Here is a 14,035-nt window from a genome sequence, read left to right on the forward strand (position 1 = left end):
ATCAAAGATAAGGTAACCACATGTGTGTGGGTTTATTTCTGGGGTTTCTATCCTGTTCCACTGATCTATATTTCTGTTTTTGTGCCAGTTCCATACTGTATTGATTGCTGTAGCTTTGTAGTATAGTCTGAAGTCAGGGAGCCTGATTCCTCCAGCTCCGTTTTTCTTTCTCAAGATTGCTTTGGCTATTCGGAGTCTTTTGTGTTTCCATACAAATTGTGAGATTTTTTGTTCTAGTTCTGTGAAAAATGCCATTGGTAGTTTGAGAGGGATTGCATTGAATCTGCAGATTCCTTTGGGTAGTATAGGCATTTTAACAATGTTGATTCTTCCAATCCAAGAACATGGTATATCTCTCCATCTGCTTGTATCATCTTTAATTTCTTTCATCAGTGTAATAGTTTTCTGCATACAGGTCTTTTGTCTCCTTAGGTAGGTTTATTCCTAGGTATTTTATTCTTTTTGTTGCAATGGTAAATGGAAGTGTTTCTCTAATTTCTCTTGCAGATTTTTCATCATTAGTGTATAGGAATGCAAGAGATTTCTGTGCATTAATTTTGTATCCTGCTACTTTACCAAATTCATTGATTAGCTCTAGTAGTTTTCTGGTAGCATCTTTAGGATACTCTATGTACAGTTTCATGTCATCTGCAAACAGTGACAGTTTTACTTCTTCTTTTCCAATTTCGATTCCTTTTATTTCTTTTTCTTCTCTGATTGCTGTGGCTAAAACTTCCAAAACTATGTTGAATAATAGTGGTGTGAGTGGGCAATCTTTTCTTGTTTCTGATCTTAGAGGAAATGGTTTTAGTTTTTCACTACTGAGAATGATGTTAGCTGTGGGTTTGTCAGATATGGACTTTATTATGTTGAGGTAGGTTCCCTCTATGCCTACTTTCTGGAGAGTTTTTATCATAAGTGGTGTTGAATTTTGTCAAAAGCTTTTTCTGCGTCTATTGAGATGATCATATAGTTTTTATCCTTCAATTTGTTAATATGGTGTATCACATTGATTGATTTGTGTATATTGAAGAATCCTTGCATTCCTGGGATACACCCTGCTTGATCATGGTGTATGATCCTTTTAATGTGCTGTTGGATTCTATTTGCTCGTATTTTTTGAGGATTTTTGCATGTATGTTCATCAGTGAGATTGGCCTATAGTTTTCTTTTTCTGTGACCTCTTTGTCTGGTTTTGTTTATCGGGGTGACGGTGGCCTCCTGGAATGAGTTTGGGAGTTTTTCTGCCTCTGCTATATTTTGGAAGAGTTTGAGAAGGATAGGTGTTAACTCTTCTCTCAATGCTTTATAGAATTCACCTGTGAAGCCATCTGGTCCTGGGCTTTTGTTTGTTGGAAGATTTTTATCCACAGTGACAATTTCACTGCTTGTGATTGGTCTGTTTATATTTTCTATTTCTTCCTGGTTCAGTCTTGGAAGGTTGTGCTTTTCTAAGAATTTGTGCATTTCTTCCAGGTTGTCCATTTTATTGGCATATAGTTGCTTGTGGTGATGTCTCATGATCCTTTGTATTTCTGTGGCGTCAGTTGTTAATTCTCCTTTTTCATTCCTAATTCTATTGATTTGAGTCTTCTCTCTTTTTTTCTTGATGAGTCTGGCTAATGGCTTATTAATTTTGTTTATCTTCTCAAAGAAACAGCTTTTAGTTTTATTGATCTTTGCTACTGTTACTTTCATTTCTTTTTCATTTATTTCTGATCTGATCTTTATTATTTCTTTCCTTCTGCTAACTTTGGGATTTTTTTTTCTTCTTTTTCTAATTGCTTTAGGTGTAAGGTTAGGTTGTTTATTTGAGATTTTTCTTGTTTCTTGAGGTAGGATTGCATTGCTATAAACTTCCCTCTTAAAACTGCTTTTGCTGCATCCCATAGGTTTTGGGTCGTCATGTTTTCTTTGTCATTTGTTTCTAGGTTTTTTTTTTATTTCCTCTTTGATTTCTTCATTGATCTCTTGGTTATTTAGTAGCATACTGTTTAGCCTGCATGTGTTTGTATTTTTTTACAGTTTTTTTTTCCTGTAATTGATATCTAGTCTCATAGTGTTGTGGTCAGAAAAGATACTTGATATGATTTCAATTTTCTTAAATTTACCAAGGCTTGTTTTGTGATCCAAGATATGACCTATCCTGGAGAATGTTCCATGAGCGCTTGAGAAGAAAGTGTATTCTGTTGTTTTTGGATGGAATGTACTATAAATATCAATTAATTCCATCTTGCTTAATGTGTCATTTAAAGCTTGTGTTTCCGTATTTATTTTCATTTTGGATCATCTGTCCATTGGTGAAAGTGGGGGGTTAAAGTCCCCTACTATGACTGTGTTACTGTCGATTTCCCCTTTTATAGCTGTTAGAATTTGTCTTATGTATTGATGTGCTACTGTGTTGGGTGCGTAAATATTTAAAATTGTTATATCTTCTTCTTGGATTGATCCCTTGATCATTATGTAGTATCCTTCTTTATCTCTTGTAATAGTCTTTATTTTGAAGTCTATTTTGTGTGATATGATAAATGTTACTCCAGCTTTCTTTTAATTTACGTTTTCATGGAATATCTTTTTCCATCTCCTCACTTTCAATCTGTATGTGTCCCTAGGTCTGAAGTGGGTCTCTTGTAGACAGCATATATACGGGTCTTGTTTTTGTATCCATTCAGCCAGTCTATGTCTTTTGGTGGGAGTATTTAATCCATTTACATTTAAGGTAATTATCAGTATGTATGTTCCTATTACCATTTTCTTAATTATTTTGGGTTTGTTATTGTAGGTCTTTTCCTTCTCTTATGTTTTCTGCCTAGAGAAGTTCCTTTAGCATTTGTTGTAAAGCTGGTTTGGTGGTGCTGAATTCTCTTAACTTTTGCTTGCCTGTAAAGGTTTTAATTTCTCCATAGAATCTGAATGAGATCCTTTCTGGGTAGAGTAATCTTGGTTGTAGGTTTTTCCCTTTCATCACTTTAAATATGTCCTGCTACTCCCTCTGGCTTGCAGAGTTTCTCCTGAAAGATCAGCTGTTAACCTTACGGGGATTCCATTGTATGTTATTTGTTGCTCTTCTCTTGCTGCTTTCAGTAATTTTTCTTTGTTTTTAATTTTTGATAGTTTGATTAATATGTGTCTTGGCATGTTTCTCTTTGGTTTTATTCTGTATGAGACTCTTTGCACTTCCTGGACTTGACTGACTATTTCCTTTCCCATGTTAGGGAAGTTTTCATCTATAATCTCTTCAAATATTTTCTCATACCCTTTCTTTTTCTCTTCTTCTTCTGGGACCCCTATAATTCAAATGCTGGTGTGTTTAATGTTGTCCCAGAGGTCTCTGAGACTGTCCTCAACTCTTTTCATTCTTTTTTCTTTATTCTGCTCCCTGGAAGTTATTTCCACCATTTTGTCTTCCAGCGCACTCATCCATTCTTCTGCCTCAGTTATTCTGCTATTGATTCTTTCTACAGTATTTTCAATTTCAGTTATTGTGTTGTTCATCACTGTCTGGTTACTCTTTAGTTCTTCTAGATCCTTGTTAAATGTTTCTTGTATTTTCCCCATTCTGTTTCCAAGATTTTGGATCACCTTTACTATCATTACTCTGAATTCTTTTTCAGGCAGGTTGCCTATTTCATCTTCATTTATTTGGTCTTGTAGGTGCTCCTTCATCTGTAACATATTTTTTTGTCATTTCATTTTTTCTTTTTGATGGGTGGGGCTGTATTCCTGTCTTATATGTTGTTAGGCCTGAGGCGTCCAGCACTGGAGTTTTCAGGCAGTTGGATAGAGCCAGGTCTGGGTGCTGAGATGAGGACCTCCGCGAGGCCCCACTCTGATTAATATTCCCTGAGGTCTGAGGTTCTCTGTTAGTCCAGCAGTTTAGGCTCATTGCTCCCACCACAGGAGCTCAGGCCTGACCTCCAACCTGGGAACCAATATCTGCAAGCTGCGTGGTGTGGCAAAAAAAAGAAAGAAAAAAGGGAGCAGTACAATATCAAAGAATAAAGAAGAAAATAAAATTAGAAAGATAAAGAATATATTAGGATAGGTAAAAATATAATTGACACAACTGGTCGCTGGGAACTCCTCCCATCCCTTAGGTGTCTGTGGTTCCCCACCGGTGCCTGGTAGGTGCACTAGTTGTGCGGAGATGCAAATTCCTTGTCCTCCTACTCTGCCATCTTGACTCCGCCCTCCTCATTAAATCTTTTATCTACCAGTGCTGCAACTGAAAAGCAAAATAAATAGGTCTTGCTTCATAATTTTCCTTTCTACCTTTCTGTAACAAAGTGGTTAATGATTACTGACATGGCCAAAGGCATGAGGCAGCTTGCCATGAAAAAATTTTCAAAGAGTACAAATATTATACCTTAAATCACATATTATAAAGGCTAATTATACTAGATCAGCACTTATATGAGGACACTGAGACAAAAGTCTGTCACTATATCTTTAGCAATGTACCTACTTAGACAGCCTGCAGAGCCCACCATGTACACATACACTAAATATGAACCACATGAGCAAATGAAAATATGGAGGACCTGGGAAAGATGCAAAGACATCTCCCTTCTAAATCCTTTTTCCATTCATGTATGTGTGGGATCACATTCCTTCATATTCTCATTCTTATGAGTATAAAATGAATTATCTGTAATTTTCAAAACACATGCCTTAATAGACATACATGAACTCTTTTCAGCTATCAGAATTGCTTAGTACTGTTCTCTGATCAACAGCTCTACTTCTTCCATGGAGCCTTCCCTGAATATTTCTATCTTCCCTCCTAAATCTCTGAGCTCTTACTCCTTGTTACCATGGTACCTGTCCCTCAGTTATATGCTTCCCTGTTAAAGCACACAGTTTCTACTATCTTGCTTTTCATATACTTATGTGTACATGTCTCCCCTTTTAAAGTAGAAGCTCTTTCGGGATAGGTTTTTCACCTGAATAAAATCTGCCCTGCTTCCCCTAAGCACTTGTCATAATGGATGCACATAATCGATAGAACAATTCACTTCACAAGTAAATGAACATGGCTGTCTGTGCGTGCAGTAGAGACAGGTGCTAATATATATTTGCTCCAACATATAATAACATCAGAGATGAGGTTATAACTTGATAAAATGTTATAACATAAGTAAAAAACCAAAACAATGTATGTATGGATGGCACGACTATCTTGCTAGACTAGTGTTTCTACTTTGATTATTCAATATTTCAATGTATTTTCTATCCCCTGGGCTCCCCCCACCCTGTACCTGTATATGACCATATATGTCATTTGTTTTCCTTTGCTCAATTTGGACTTTATAGAGCTTAATATTCATAAAAATGAATAAGATATTCTCATAAATGTAAGCCAAGCTGGCACTGAATTCCAGACACTGATCATTCTCTTTGCTGTGCATCACGGATTATTCTCATTATAGGTCAATTTACAGGGTTTTTTTCCCCCCTTTACATCCTTCCAATATTAATTATACTTTCTTCTCTCTAGTCTGGATCTACTATCCAACAGGTTGCTTAATCATTTCTATCTGAAGAAAATTGATAAGGTAACTAGACTCTGGTATCATTTGATATTCTATTCTCCAGTTTAATCACCCTGCTTAGTCCAATTCTTTGGCCACAATAGGGGATCATTATGTTGTTTTATTATAAATAAAGAGATGACTAATTAATCCAAAGTAATCCAAAGGCCTTAGAATATTGGAAGACACCCAGACAATGGTAGAAAAGCCTATTTCAATGGAGGGGGCATATTTAAATAAAAAATTTCCCTCCAGTGACAGACATTTTAGTGAAAGCTTTAAATAAAATGCATTATTTCATGCATTGTGGTGTGAAAGTCAAAAGCTCATGAAAGTAGAAAAGGTTGATAGTTTCAGATTACATTACTCTAAATAAAGAAGGAATTGTTGCTGACAGTACCTTAAATATACTGCATATATTGACATGCTTTTGAAGGAATTATAGTTGTGTGGCACAAGTCAAAATCAAATTTAGTTCAATCAGCTGCAGCATATTTTTAAAAAATAAAAACATATTAGGACACAAATGTATGAAAAGGTCTTTATCAACCTTGCTTTTTACATACCAAATTTTTTAATCCCTTCTTATTGGCAAGCAAAAAATGTGTACATTGGTGAAATTGTGGGATTATGCATATATTCATAGAAAAAGTAATTTCACACACACACACAAATTCCTGTCCACTACCTCCTCAAAAGTTCACGAGAATAAAAAGCAGGGAGGAACCTGCCGCTTTAGAATTCAGTACTAAATGTTTAAAGCCATAAAAGGAAAAGTCACCAAGATTTATACATACATAACAAAGGAAAAAAGAGCAAAAGAAATAACAGAATTAAGTCAAACCCTCTGTAAACTCAATTCAGACTTTAGGGTTTTACAGGGCATTAATCTAATATATGCCAAATTAGATTTTCAAATTCCATAATATTTGATTTCTTTTCTAAAACTGCTTTACCCTCAGTCCCAGAAGTTTTTCTTTCAAAGATAAACTACAGTTCTAAGTGAGATTTACGTTCAACTAGGAGCGCTATTTGTTGTTTTTTTAAGTATTTATGAATCATATATACGATTTTACCCTCTCTAAACATTATTTTTGACTTTAATAAAGTTAAGACAGTTGTAAGAACCAAAAGATGGTTTAATGTGGATTAAATAATGCTCATTTAAAAAGCAGGCCACCTGTACACTATCTGTCAACTAAAATCATGTCAGAAAAGTTTTCAGACATCTGGGAATTTCTTCCAACTTAACAACTAAGTTCCAGCAACAATAAAGTCATCCAGGAATTTTCAGGATAAGACAGAGCTGCTTTCAAAACACAACCCCCCAAATATACACAATTGATCACAGGTAACTTTTCTGCTTTTGCTGTGGGACCTTTAGCTTGAAAAAAACCCAAACAAACCCCATGACTATGTTTGTTTTTTTTTTTAACATCTTTATTGGAGTATAACTGCTTTACAATGGTGTGTTAGTTTCTGCTTTATAACAAAGTGAATCAGTTATACATATACATATGTTCCCATATCTCCTCCCTCTTGCATCTCCCTCCCTCCCCCATGACTATGTTTTAGTCTACGTCAGGAAGAACGTGCACAGCACGCTGGGATTTTTAGCAGTGGGTCAGCTTGAGCTTTCCTTCACACCCTGCTTAATGGGGCTTTTCGCTAACATCACTCCTGAACATCGAGTCTCAAAGTGAGACTGTAAAACAGAAGTCCTTCAGTTTGGCCCATCCTCTTATGCTGACGTGGTGTTGAGACGTAAGTCTGTGGGTTGTTCAAGAACAAATAAAAGATGGCAGCAGGATACCCAAGGATGTAATCACTGTACAGTGAGTAGATCTGGGGTAGCATCAAGATAGGACAGCAGAAGAAACACCTTTAAGAATTCTCGGGAGTATGATTTAACAGTACAAACCAGAGTAGAAACTAAAGCTGAAAGAAAAAAACTGGATAAAGCAGTAGCAAAAGAAGTTGTTATTTTGGGCAGAGGCTCTGGGGACCAGAGTTTAAGAGGTAGAGCTGTAAAGCACAGTGAGCTCTTCAGGCAGTGCAGATGTATGTAATGCACAAGTGTTCAAAGTGTTAACAATAGAGCATTGGCATTGTCTGCAACATCATGTAATCAGAACACCTCGAGATTTCTGAAAATATGTGGAAATGTGTGGACATGTACAAATGCCTGAGAAAGAGTAGAACTCTTCTACTGGACCCTCTCAATCAAAAAAGGAAGAAGATTCTGTACTGAAAAAAAAAAATAGATAAATCTCTTTACATAAGTCAGCGTCCTACAATTTCATATTTATTTCAGCAATGAAATATCAAGGTAGAATAAGCTATGTAAAAACTGGTAATAGTTACATACACTTATACACACACACAATGAATGTGTGACATCCACTACAGCTTAAATATTTGGTTATCTTTCTAGTTTCAGTATAGTAAGAGAAGGAGTATCAAAAAGATTCTTCATCACAAAAGAAGTCAAAGAAGACAGATGAAGATCAAGAAAATCAGAAACTCCAAAGGGGAATCTATACGCGATTATACTGTAACAACAGTGGAACATTTGTTTTAAGAAAAGTAGACAAGCCTTGGACCAGTGATCAGGAAGTTCTTTAATTTGATGTAATAAGAAACAGCTTTATGGACCACTGCATGCTGGACTTAACTTTCCTTCACAAACGAATCTCTGAGTGATGTCAAAAGACCAGAAGAATGAAATGTGGCCTTGGAAAGGCTGTTTAGAGATGGAAACAAAGACAAGTCCACCCTGAAGAAGAGAAAAGAAGGGAGAGAAAAAATAGCAAGGTGGGAAAAGTGAAAGCTTACCTGTGAATACGTAACACAGACAGACTGCTAACGGGTAAGACTTGAAAATTCCCAGACTTTTTGTTCTACTCTGAGTTCTGGAAAATTGTTAATTTATTCTATAGCTATTTAGCACAGTATAGGTGCCAGGCACTATATAAACAGCAGGAGTATTGGGATGAAAAGGGCAGACAAGGACCCTCCTCTCTCAGAGTTTACACTCTAGTGGGGATTGACATACAGCAGATAAATGAACAAGATAACTTGGATACTAATAACGGCTTTGAAGAAAATAAAACAGGTTGATGTGATAGAAAGTGCTGGGGAAGCACTCAGGGAAGGTCAGTGAGGAGGTGCCGTTTGAGTTGACACCTGCATGACGAGAATGAGCCAATCCAGTGAAGACTGGAGGAAAGAATGTTCCAGACAGAGGGGGTGGCTACTACAAAGGCCCTAAGGAAGAAACGGGCTTGGTGTGTTTGGGGAGAGAAACTTTGTGCTGCTGAAGTGTGCTGAGTATGGGGGGTATAAGGTAGGGCCAAGGAGGAAGGCAGGGCTAGGTAACAGGACCTTATTGGTTGGGATAAGGAGTCTAGATTTTATCCTCAGGGCAACAGAAGACACCACAGATGTCTTAAAACCAGGGAAGAGCTGGGAGAGAGTATGGTGACACAACAAGAGTTTTACATTCTGAAAAGGTTACTTTAGCTGATATGTGAAATCAGAATTTTAGGGGGATCAGAATAGAAGCAGGGGGACAAATTAGGGCATAATTGTAGCATAACAGGCAAGAGTTGATGGCATCTTGCATTTGGGTAGTGACAGTGAAGATGAAGAGAAGATGATGAACTCAAAATGTATTTTGAAGGTAGACCCAATAGGATTTGCTGATGACTTAGATACGGGGAGGGGGAAATGCTGAAAAGAGAGAAATCTAGGAAAACTCTTAAATCCAAGTAATGGGTAGAGCCATTAACTGAAATGAGATAGATTAAGGCAGAAGCAGTTTAAGGATGGGGGAGGTGTGATCAAGAATTCTATTTTGCATATGGTAAGCTTGAGATGCTTATTAGATATCCAAAATGAGACATCAAATAGGCATCTTGATGTATGAGTCTGGCATTTGGGGGAGAAGCTGGAGCTGAAGACATCAATTTGGTAGCAGATGCATTTTGATGTTCCATAAATCCATGAGATTGGATGATCTTTCCTAGGGAGTTACTGTAGACTAAGAAAAGACCAGGACTTACCACCAAATCCTGACACAACCTAACATTTACAGAAGTTAAGCACAGCAGAGAACCCACATAGGATACTGAAAAGGTGCAGTAGGAACCTCAGGAGAAGGAGGTAGCATGGAAATGAAGAAGGAGGAAAACATGTTTCAAGGAGAAAATGACTGACTGTGTCTAGTAGTGCCAAGTGTTTGGGTAAAACAAGGACAGAGAAGCCACCAGTGGCTTTGGCAAGATGGAGGTCACTGGTGACCTTGACAAGAGCAGAGTCAAGTTCTAAGTAGAGTGCTAGGGAGGCTTGATTAGAGTCAACTGAGGAGAGGCAGTGCTGTAAGAAGTAAAGATTGGGACAGCTATTTCAAATTTTGCTTGCTTGGAAGTTGAGCAGTGAAATGGGGCAGTGGCTGGAGGGAACATGGAAGGTGTTATAAGAGCACGGTCCAGTAGAGGCCCACACTCAATCCTATTCCGGTTTCTAGGCTCAGTATAAATATATGGGATGGAAAGCAGGATCTTGAGTTATTTACTGAGTCACGGATACAATAAATACTTGTGAAACATCTAGATGCAAGATGTGCAATGTGGTAGGAGTCAGAATAGAACTAAGGACATGGGCTTGAAATCAAAACTACGATGATATACACATATGCATATAACTGGATCACCTTGCTGTACACCTGAAACCAACAAGACATTGTAAATCAACTCTGCTTCAATTTAAAAATCTTTTTAATTAAAAAAAGAAGGATATGGTCTTGGAATTTCAGCACTTGAGCTCTTGCCAGGCAGCAGAACCCTAACCCTAGAATTTGGTTCCAAAAAAAGAAGGCTAGGCTTCAGGTCCCACTGGACTCACTGTACTTCACATCTGATGACAGATGAACGGACAGGCTGTCAACAAGAGCTCCTATTCGCCGCACATACAACATTTATTATATATATCTGACCTTGCAGATACATATTTTTTCTTTAGATTTTTCAACTGAATGTTTGTGCCTTTTGAGCACCTTCGCCCAGTTACCGCACCTCCCGACCCCACAGATATTAAAAGAAGAGGAAGAATACGAAGGAAATAGAAATGAACTAACATGTAATAAAGATGGCATAAAATGTATGTGGACATTTAGGGAATATATATTTACATATAAAAGTGTAAAGAAGGCTAGCAATAAGGAAAACACCCCAAAAAGAACAAAGGAAAAATGGAAACCATCAATGAAAGGGAAGAAACTGCAAACACTGAATGGCTTCAAGACTCAGAACAGCTAAAATTTGCTTGCTGAGTAAGGAGTCAGAGAGGAGAATCAGATAGTCATTTGGCCATGATCTATCAGTATTTTTCTTAGAGATCGTTAGCTGCCGTAACAGCAGAGATAATAGTATCCAGGTTGGAAAGACCTGCTCTGCTCTATCCAATCCTCCTCACTGACACTGGCTGCTGGTCTCCAGTAACCCACTCCAGCAATCCTCTCGTCCTCTCTGTGCTCTACTCCCATCCTCCCCCGCAAACTGTGATCACCATCTGGCTTGGTTCATCTTCTGGATGATGATGGATGACTTAATTACAGAAATAAGGCAAGAATCAGCTACAAGGAGAGAAGCCAAATATGAACAAAAGGGCAGGGACAGAGCCCTTTCCTATGGTCCCTTATTAATAAGCTTTGCACTTCCCTATGCCCGGGAGGCTTGTGTGGATGATTTTGGTGAGAGGAGGAAGAATGAAGTGAGGAAAGGCAATGCTTACTGCATGTCTCTTACATGCCAGCAACTCTGCTTAGGCTTTTCATGTTTCCACATTTGTTCCTGACAACAATCCTGAGTTGCCTATGGATGAGGAAACTGTGAACCAAAAAAAAAAAAAACCCATGAGAATTTTGCCCACATTCAAACAGCCAGATAGAAGCAGAAATGGGGTGTAAAACCAAGTCTGTCTGACTCTAAATACCATTATTTTCTCATTATAAAACACCAAGGAGTGGATTGCATATGTTTAAAATATATTAAACTAATGAGAAATTATGAACTTATATACTATCGTACATCAACTATATCTCAATAAAAAATTAGAAACAAAAAATACAAAGCAAATAAATAGAAAGAAACTATGTGAAAATAATAAGTAAAAAATGTATAAATGTAATAAATTTGTGATTTGGGGTACTCTGAATCAGTATTTTTTGTTGAGATTGCAAAGGTCAACTAAGCTCAAAACTAGATTAATAGAAACTTTATGAAACATTTTTAGAAACCAGGTTAAAGGGTGACATAGTATGCAGACCTGTTTAGAATGAAATAAAAATTTACATCTACACAACCACCACAAAAGAGGTATGAACAGGCATACACACTCAAGCACACACACACACACACACAATCATTATCTTCAGAACCAACTGAGTGTAAGTTGCAGATGTGATACACCATTAACACTTCAGAGCGTATTTCCTAAAAGACAAGGACACTCCCATATACAACCACAGTAAAACCTGCTAAATCAGGAAATTATCTTGATAATGATACCACCATCTACCGTCAATCCAGTCCCATCAAACTTCACCCAACTGTCCCAATCTAGAGTCATATTTTGCACTTAGTTGTCATGTCTCTTTATCTAGAACAATTCCTTAATCTTTCCATGCTTTTTATAACCTCGGTATTTTTGAAGAGTACAGGCCAGTTATTTCGCAGTGTCCCCCTATTTGGGTTTCTCTGTGTCGTTCGCATGATTAAATTCAGGTGATGCATTTTGACAGGAATGCCTCAGAAGTGACGCTATGCTCTTCTTAATGTACCACATTCGGCGGCAATGATGTCCATTTGCCCCACTACCGGGGATGTTCACTTTGCTCATTTGGTTTAGAGGTGGTTATCTTCTAGGTTTCTCCTCAGTGAAGTTACTGTTTCCCCCTTTTTAATTAAAATACTTTGAGAATACTACCACCCTGTTCCTTCATTAACTTTCCAGAGCTAGTTTTAACCTCCATGGATGATTCATGCCTGAATCAATTATGCGTATTACTTCTACAGCAGTGCCAAATGGCGATTTCCTAACTCCATCATTCTTTCTATGTTTATAGCCTGGAATTCTCCCCATTGATTTGTTTATTCAGTTATTTATTGATATTAGTATGGACTCCTGGGTTCCTATTTTATTCAGTGGAGTATAATCTTTTACAATCATTATTTATTTTGATGCTCAAATAATTCCAAATTTGACCAGTGCATGTCCTTTCAAGTTGGCTCCTGTATAACTTCTGACATGGCCTCATCATTTTTTTTAAGTTTTTTTAATTGAAATATAGTTGAGGTACAATATTACATAAGTTACAGGTGTACCGTATAGTGATTCACAATTTTTAAAGGTTATAATCTATTAATAGTTACTACAAAATACTGGCTATATTCCCTGTGTTGTACATCCTTGTAGCTTATTTTATACATAGTAGTTTGTACCTCTTAATCCTATACCCCTACCTTGCTCCTCCCCCATCCCCTCTCCCCAATGGAACCACTAGTTTCTTCTCTAGGTCTGTGAGTCTGCTTGTTCTTTGTTATATTCACTAGTTTGTTTTATTTTTTAAATTCCACATAAAAGTGAGATCACACATTTTTAGCACTAATTACCCTCAATTTAGTCATATCCCCATACCTCCTACATACAATGGCTATCCTGGCCCTCTCAGCCCCGGCGGCCTCTTCAGTCTTACCTCCACCCAAAACCCAGCCCCAGTCGCCTCCTCAGCTTGAGCACTGACCAGCCCTCTTGGTCCTGGCTGCCTCCTCAGCCCTGGACCTGAAGGCACCCCAACCCCAGCTGCCTCAAGAGGAGGGAAGGGAACCCAAATTATTTTTTAAAGAAATGATGAGGAAAGGAAGAGAAATAGGAGGAGGACAGGAAGAAGAACTCAGCCTCACTCTTGAATGACTGTCAATAATCTTCGGGGGCAGGGAGGTGGCCATTTTCCCACAGCACCTGAAGATATTCCATTTTATTTTGTCCTCTCTTACTGCTTTAGAGAAGTCAGCTGTCAGACTAGTTGTTATTGCTTTAGAAAGTTGTCTTTTCTCTTCGGTTGTTTTGAAGATTTTCTCCTTGAGCACTGTGTGCGGTGGTTAAGAGCACAAACTTGGGAGCCAGATTATACGGGTTCAAATCCCGTTTGGCCACAAAGTAGCTGAATGGCTTTAAGAAAATTCAGTAACTTCTTTGTGCCTTATTTTCCTCTTCAATAAAATAGGAAAAATTGTAAGTTACTATCCATAAATAAGTGAGTTAATATGTATATAAAGCACTTAGATGATTACCCAGCACAAAGTAACCACTATATAAGTGTTTGCTAGTACTATTAGTAGTAGCTGCAGTCATAGTAGTCTGTGTTGTATTGAACTTTTATTCTGACTCATTTATACTCATTCTAGTTGGGACTTGGTGAACTTCTTCAACCTAGGGATTCA

At 37.6% G+C, this 14,035-nt stretch overlaps 1 protein-coding gene and 1 long non-coding RNA gene across 8 annotated transcripts in view; one reads left to right on the forward strand and one right to left on the reverse strand.

Moving 5' to 3' along the window:
* SLC10A7 (solute carrier family 10 member 7) overlaps nt 1-14,035 on the reverse strand; it is a 251,725-nt gene that overhangs the window by 134,619 nt on the left and 103,071 nt on the right. The window contains exon 6 of one of the 7 annotated variants that reach the window (XM_033402806.2): nt 3,721-11,419. The exons of the other annotated variants lie outside the window; for them this stretch is intronic. Within the exon in view, the coding sequence (XP_033258697.1) occupies nt 11,405-11,419 (15 nt within the window). The 3' untranslated portion in view covers nt 3,721-11,404. Of the gene's footprint in view, nt 1-3,720; nt 11,420-14,035 lie in introns of those variants that run through there. 7 annotated transcript variants of the gene reach the window in all.
* Nucleotides 1-14,035, forward strand: part of LOC125964180 (uncharacterized) — a 672,498-nt gene that overhangs the window by 110,407 nt on the left and 548,056 nt on the right. The gene's annotated exons all lie outside the window — the stretch shown is intronic.

Source organism: Orcinus orca, chromosome 4 (genome assembly GCF_937001465.1).
Source record: "Orcinus orca chromosome 4, mOrcOrc1.1, whole genome shotgun sequence".
NCBI classification, from domain to species: Eukaryota; Metazoa; Chordata; class Mammalia; order Artiodactyla; family Delphinidae; genus Orcinus; species Orcinus orca.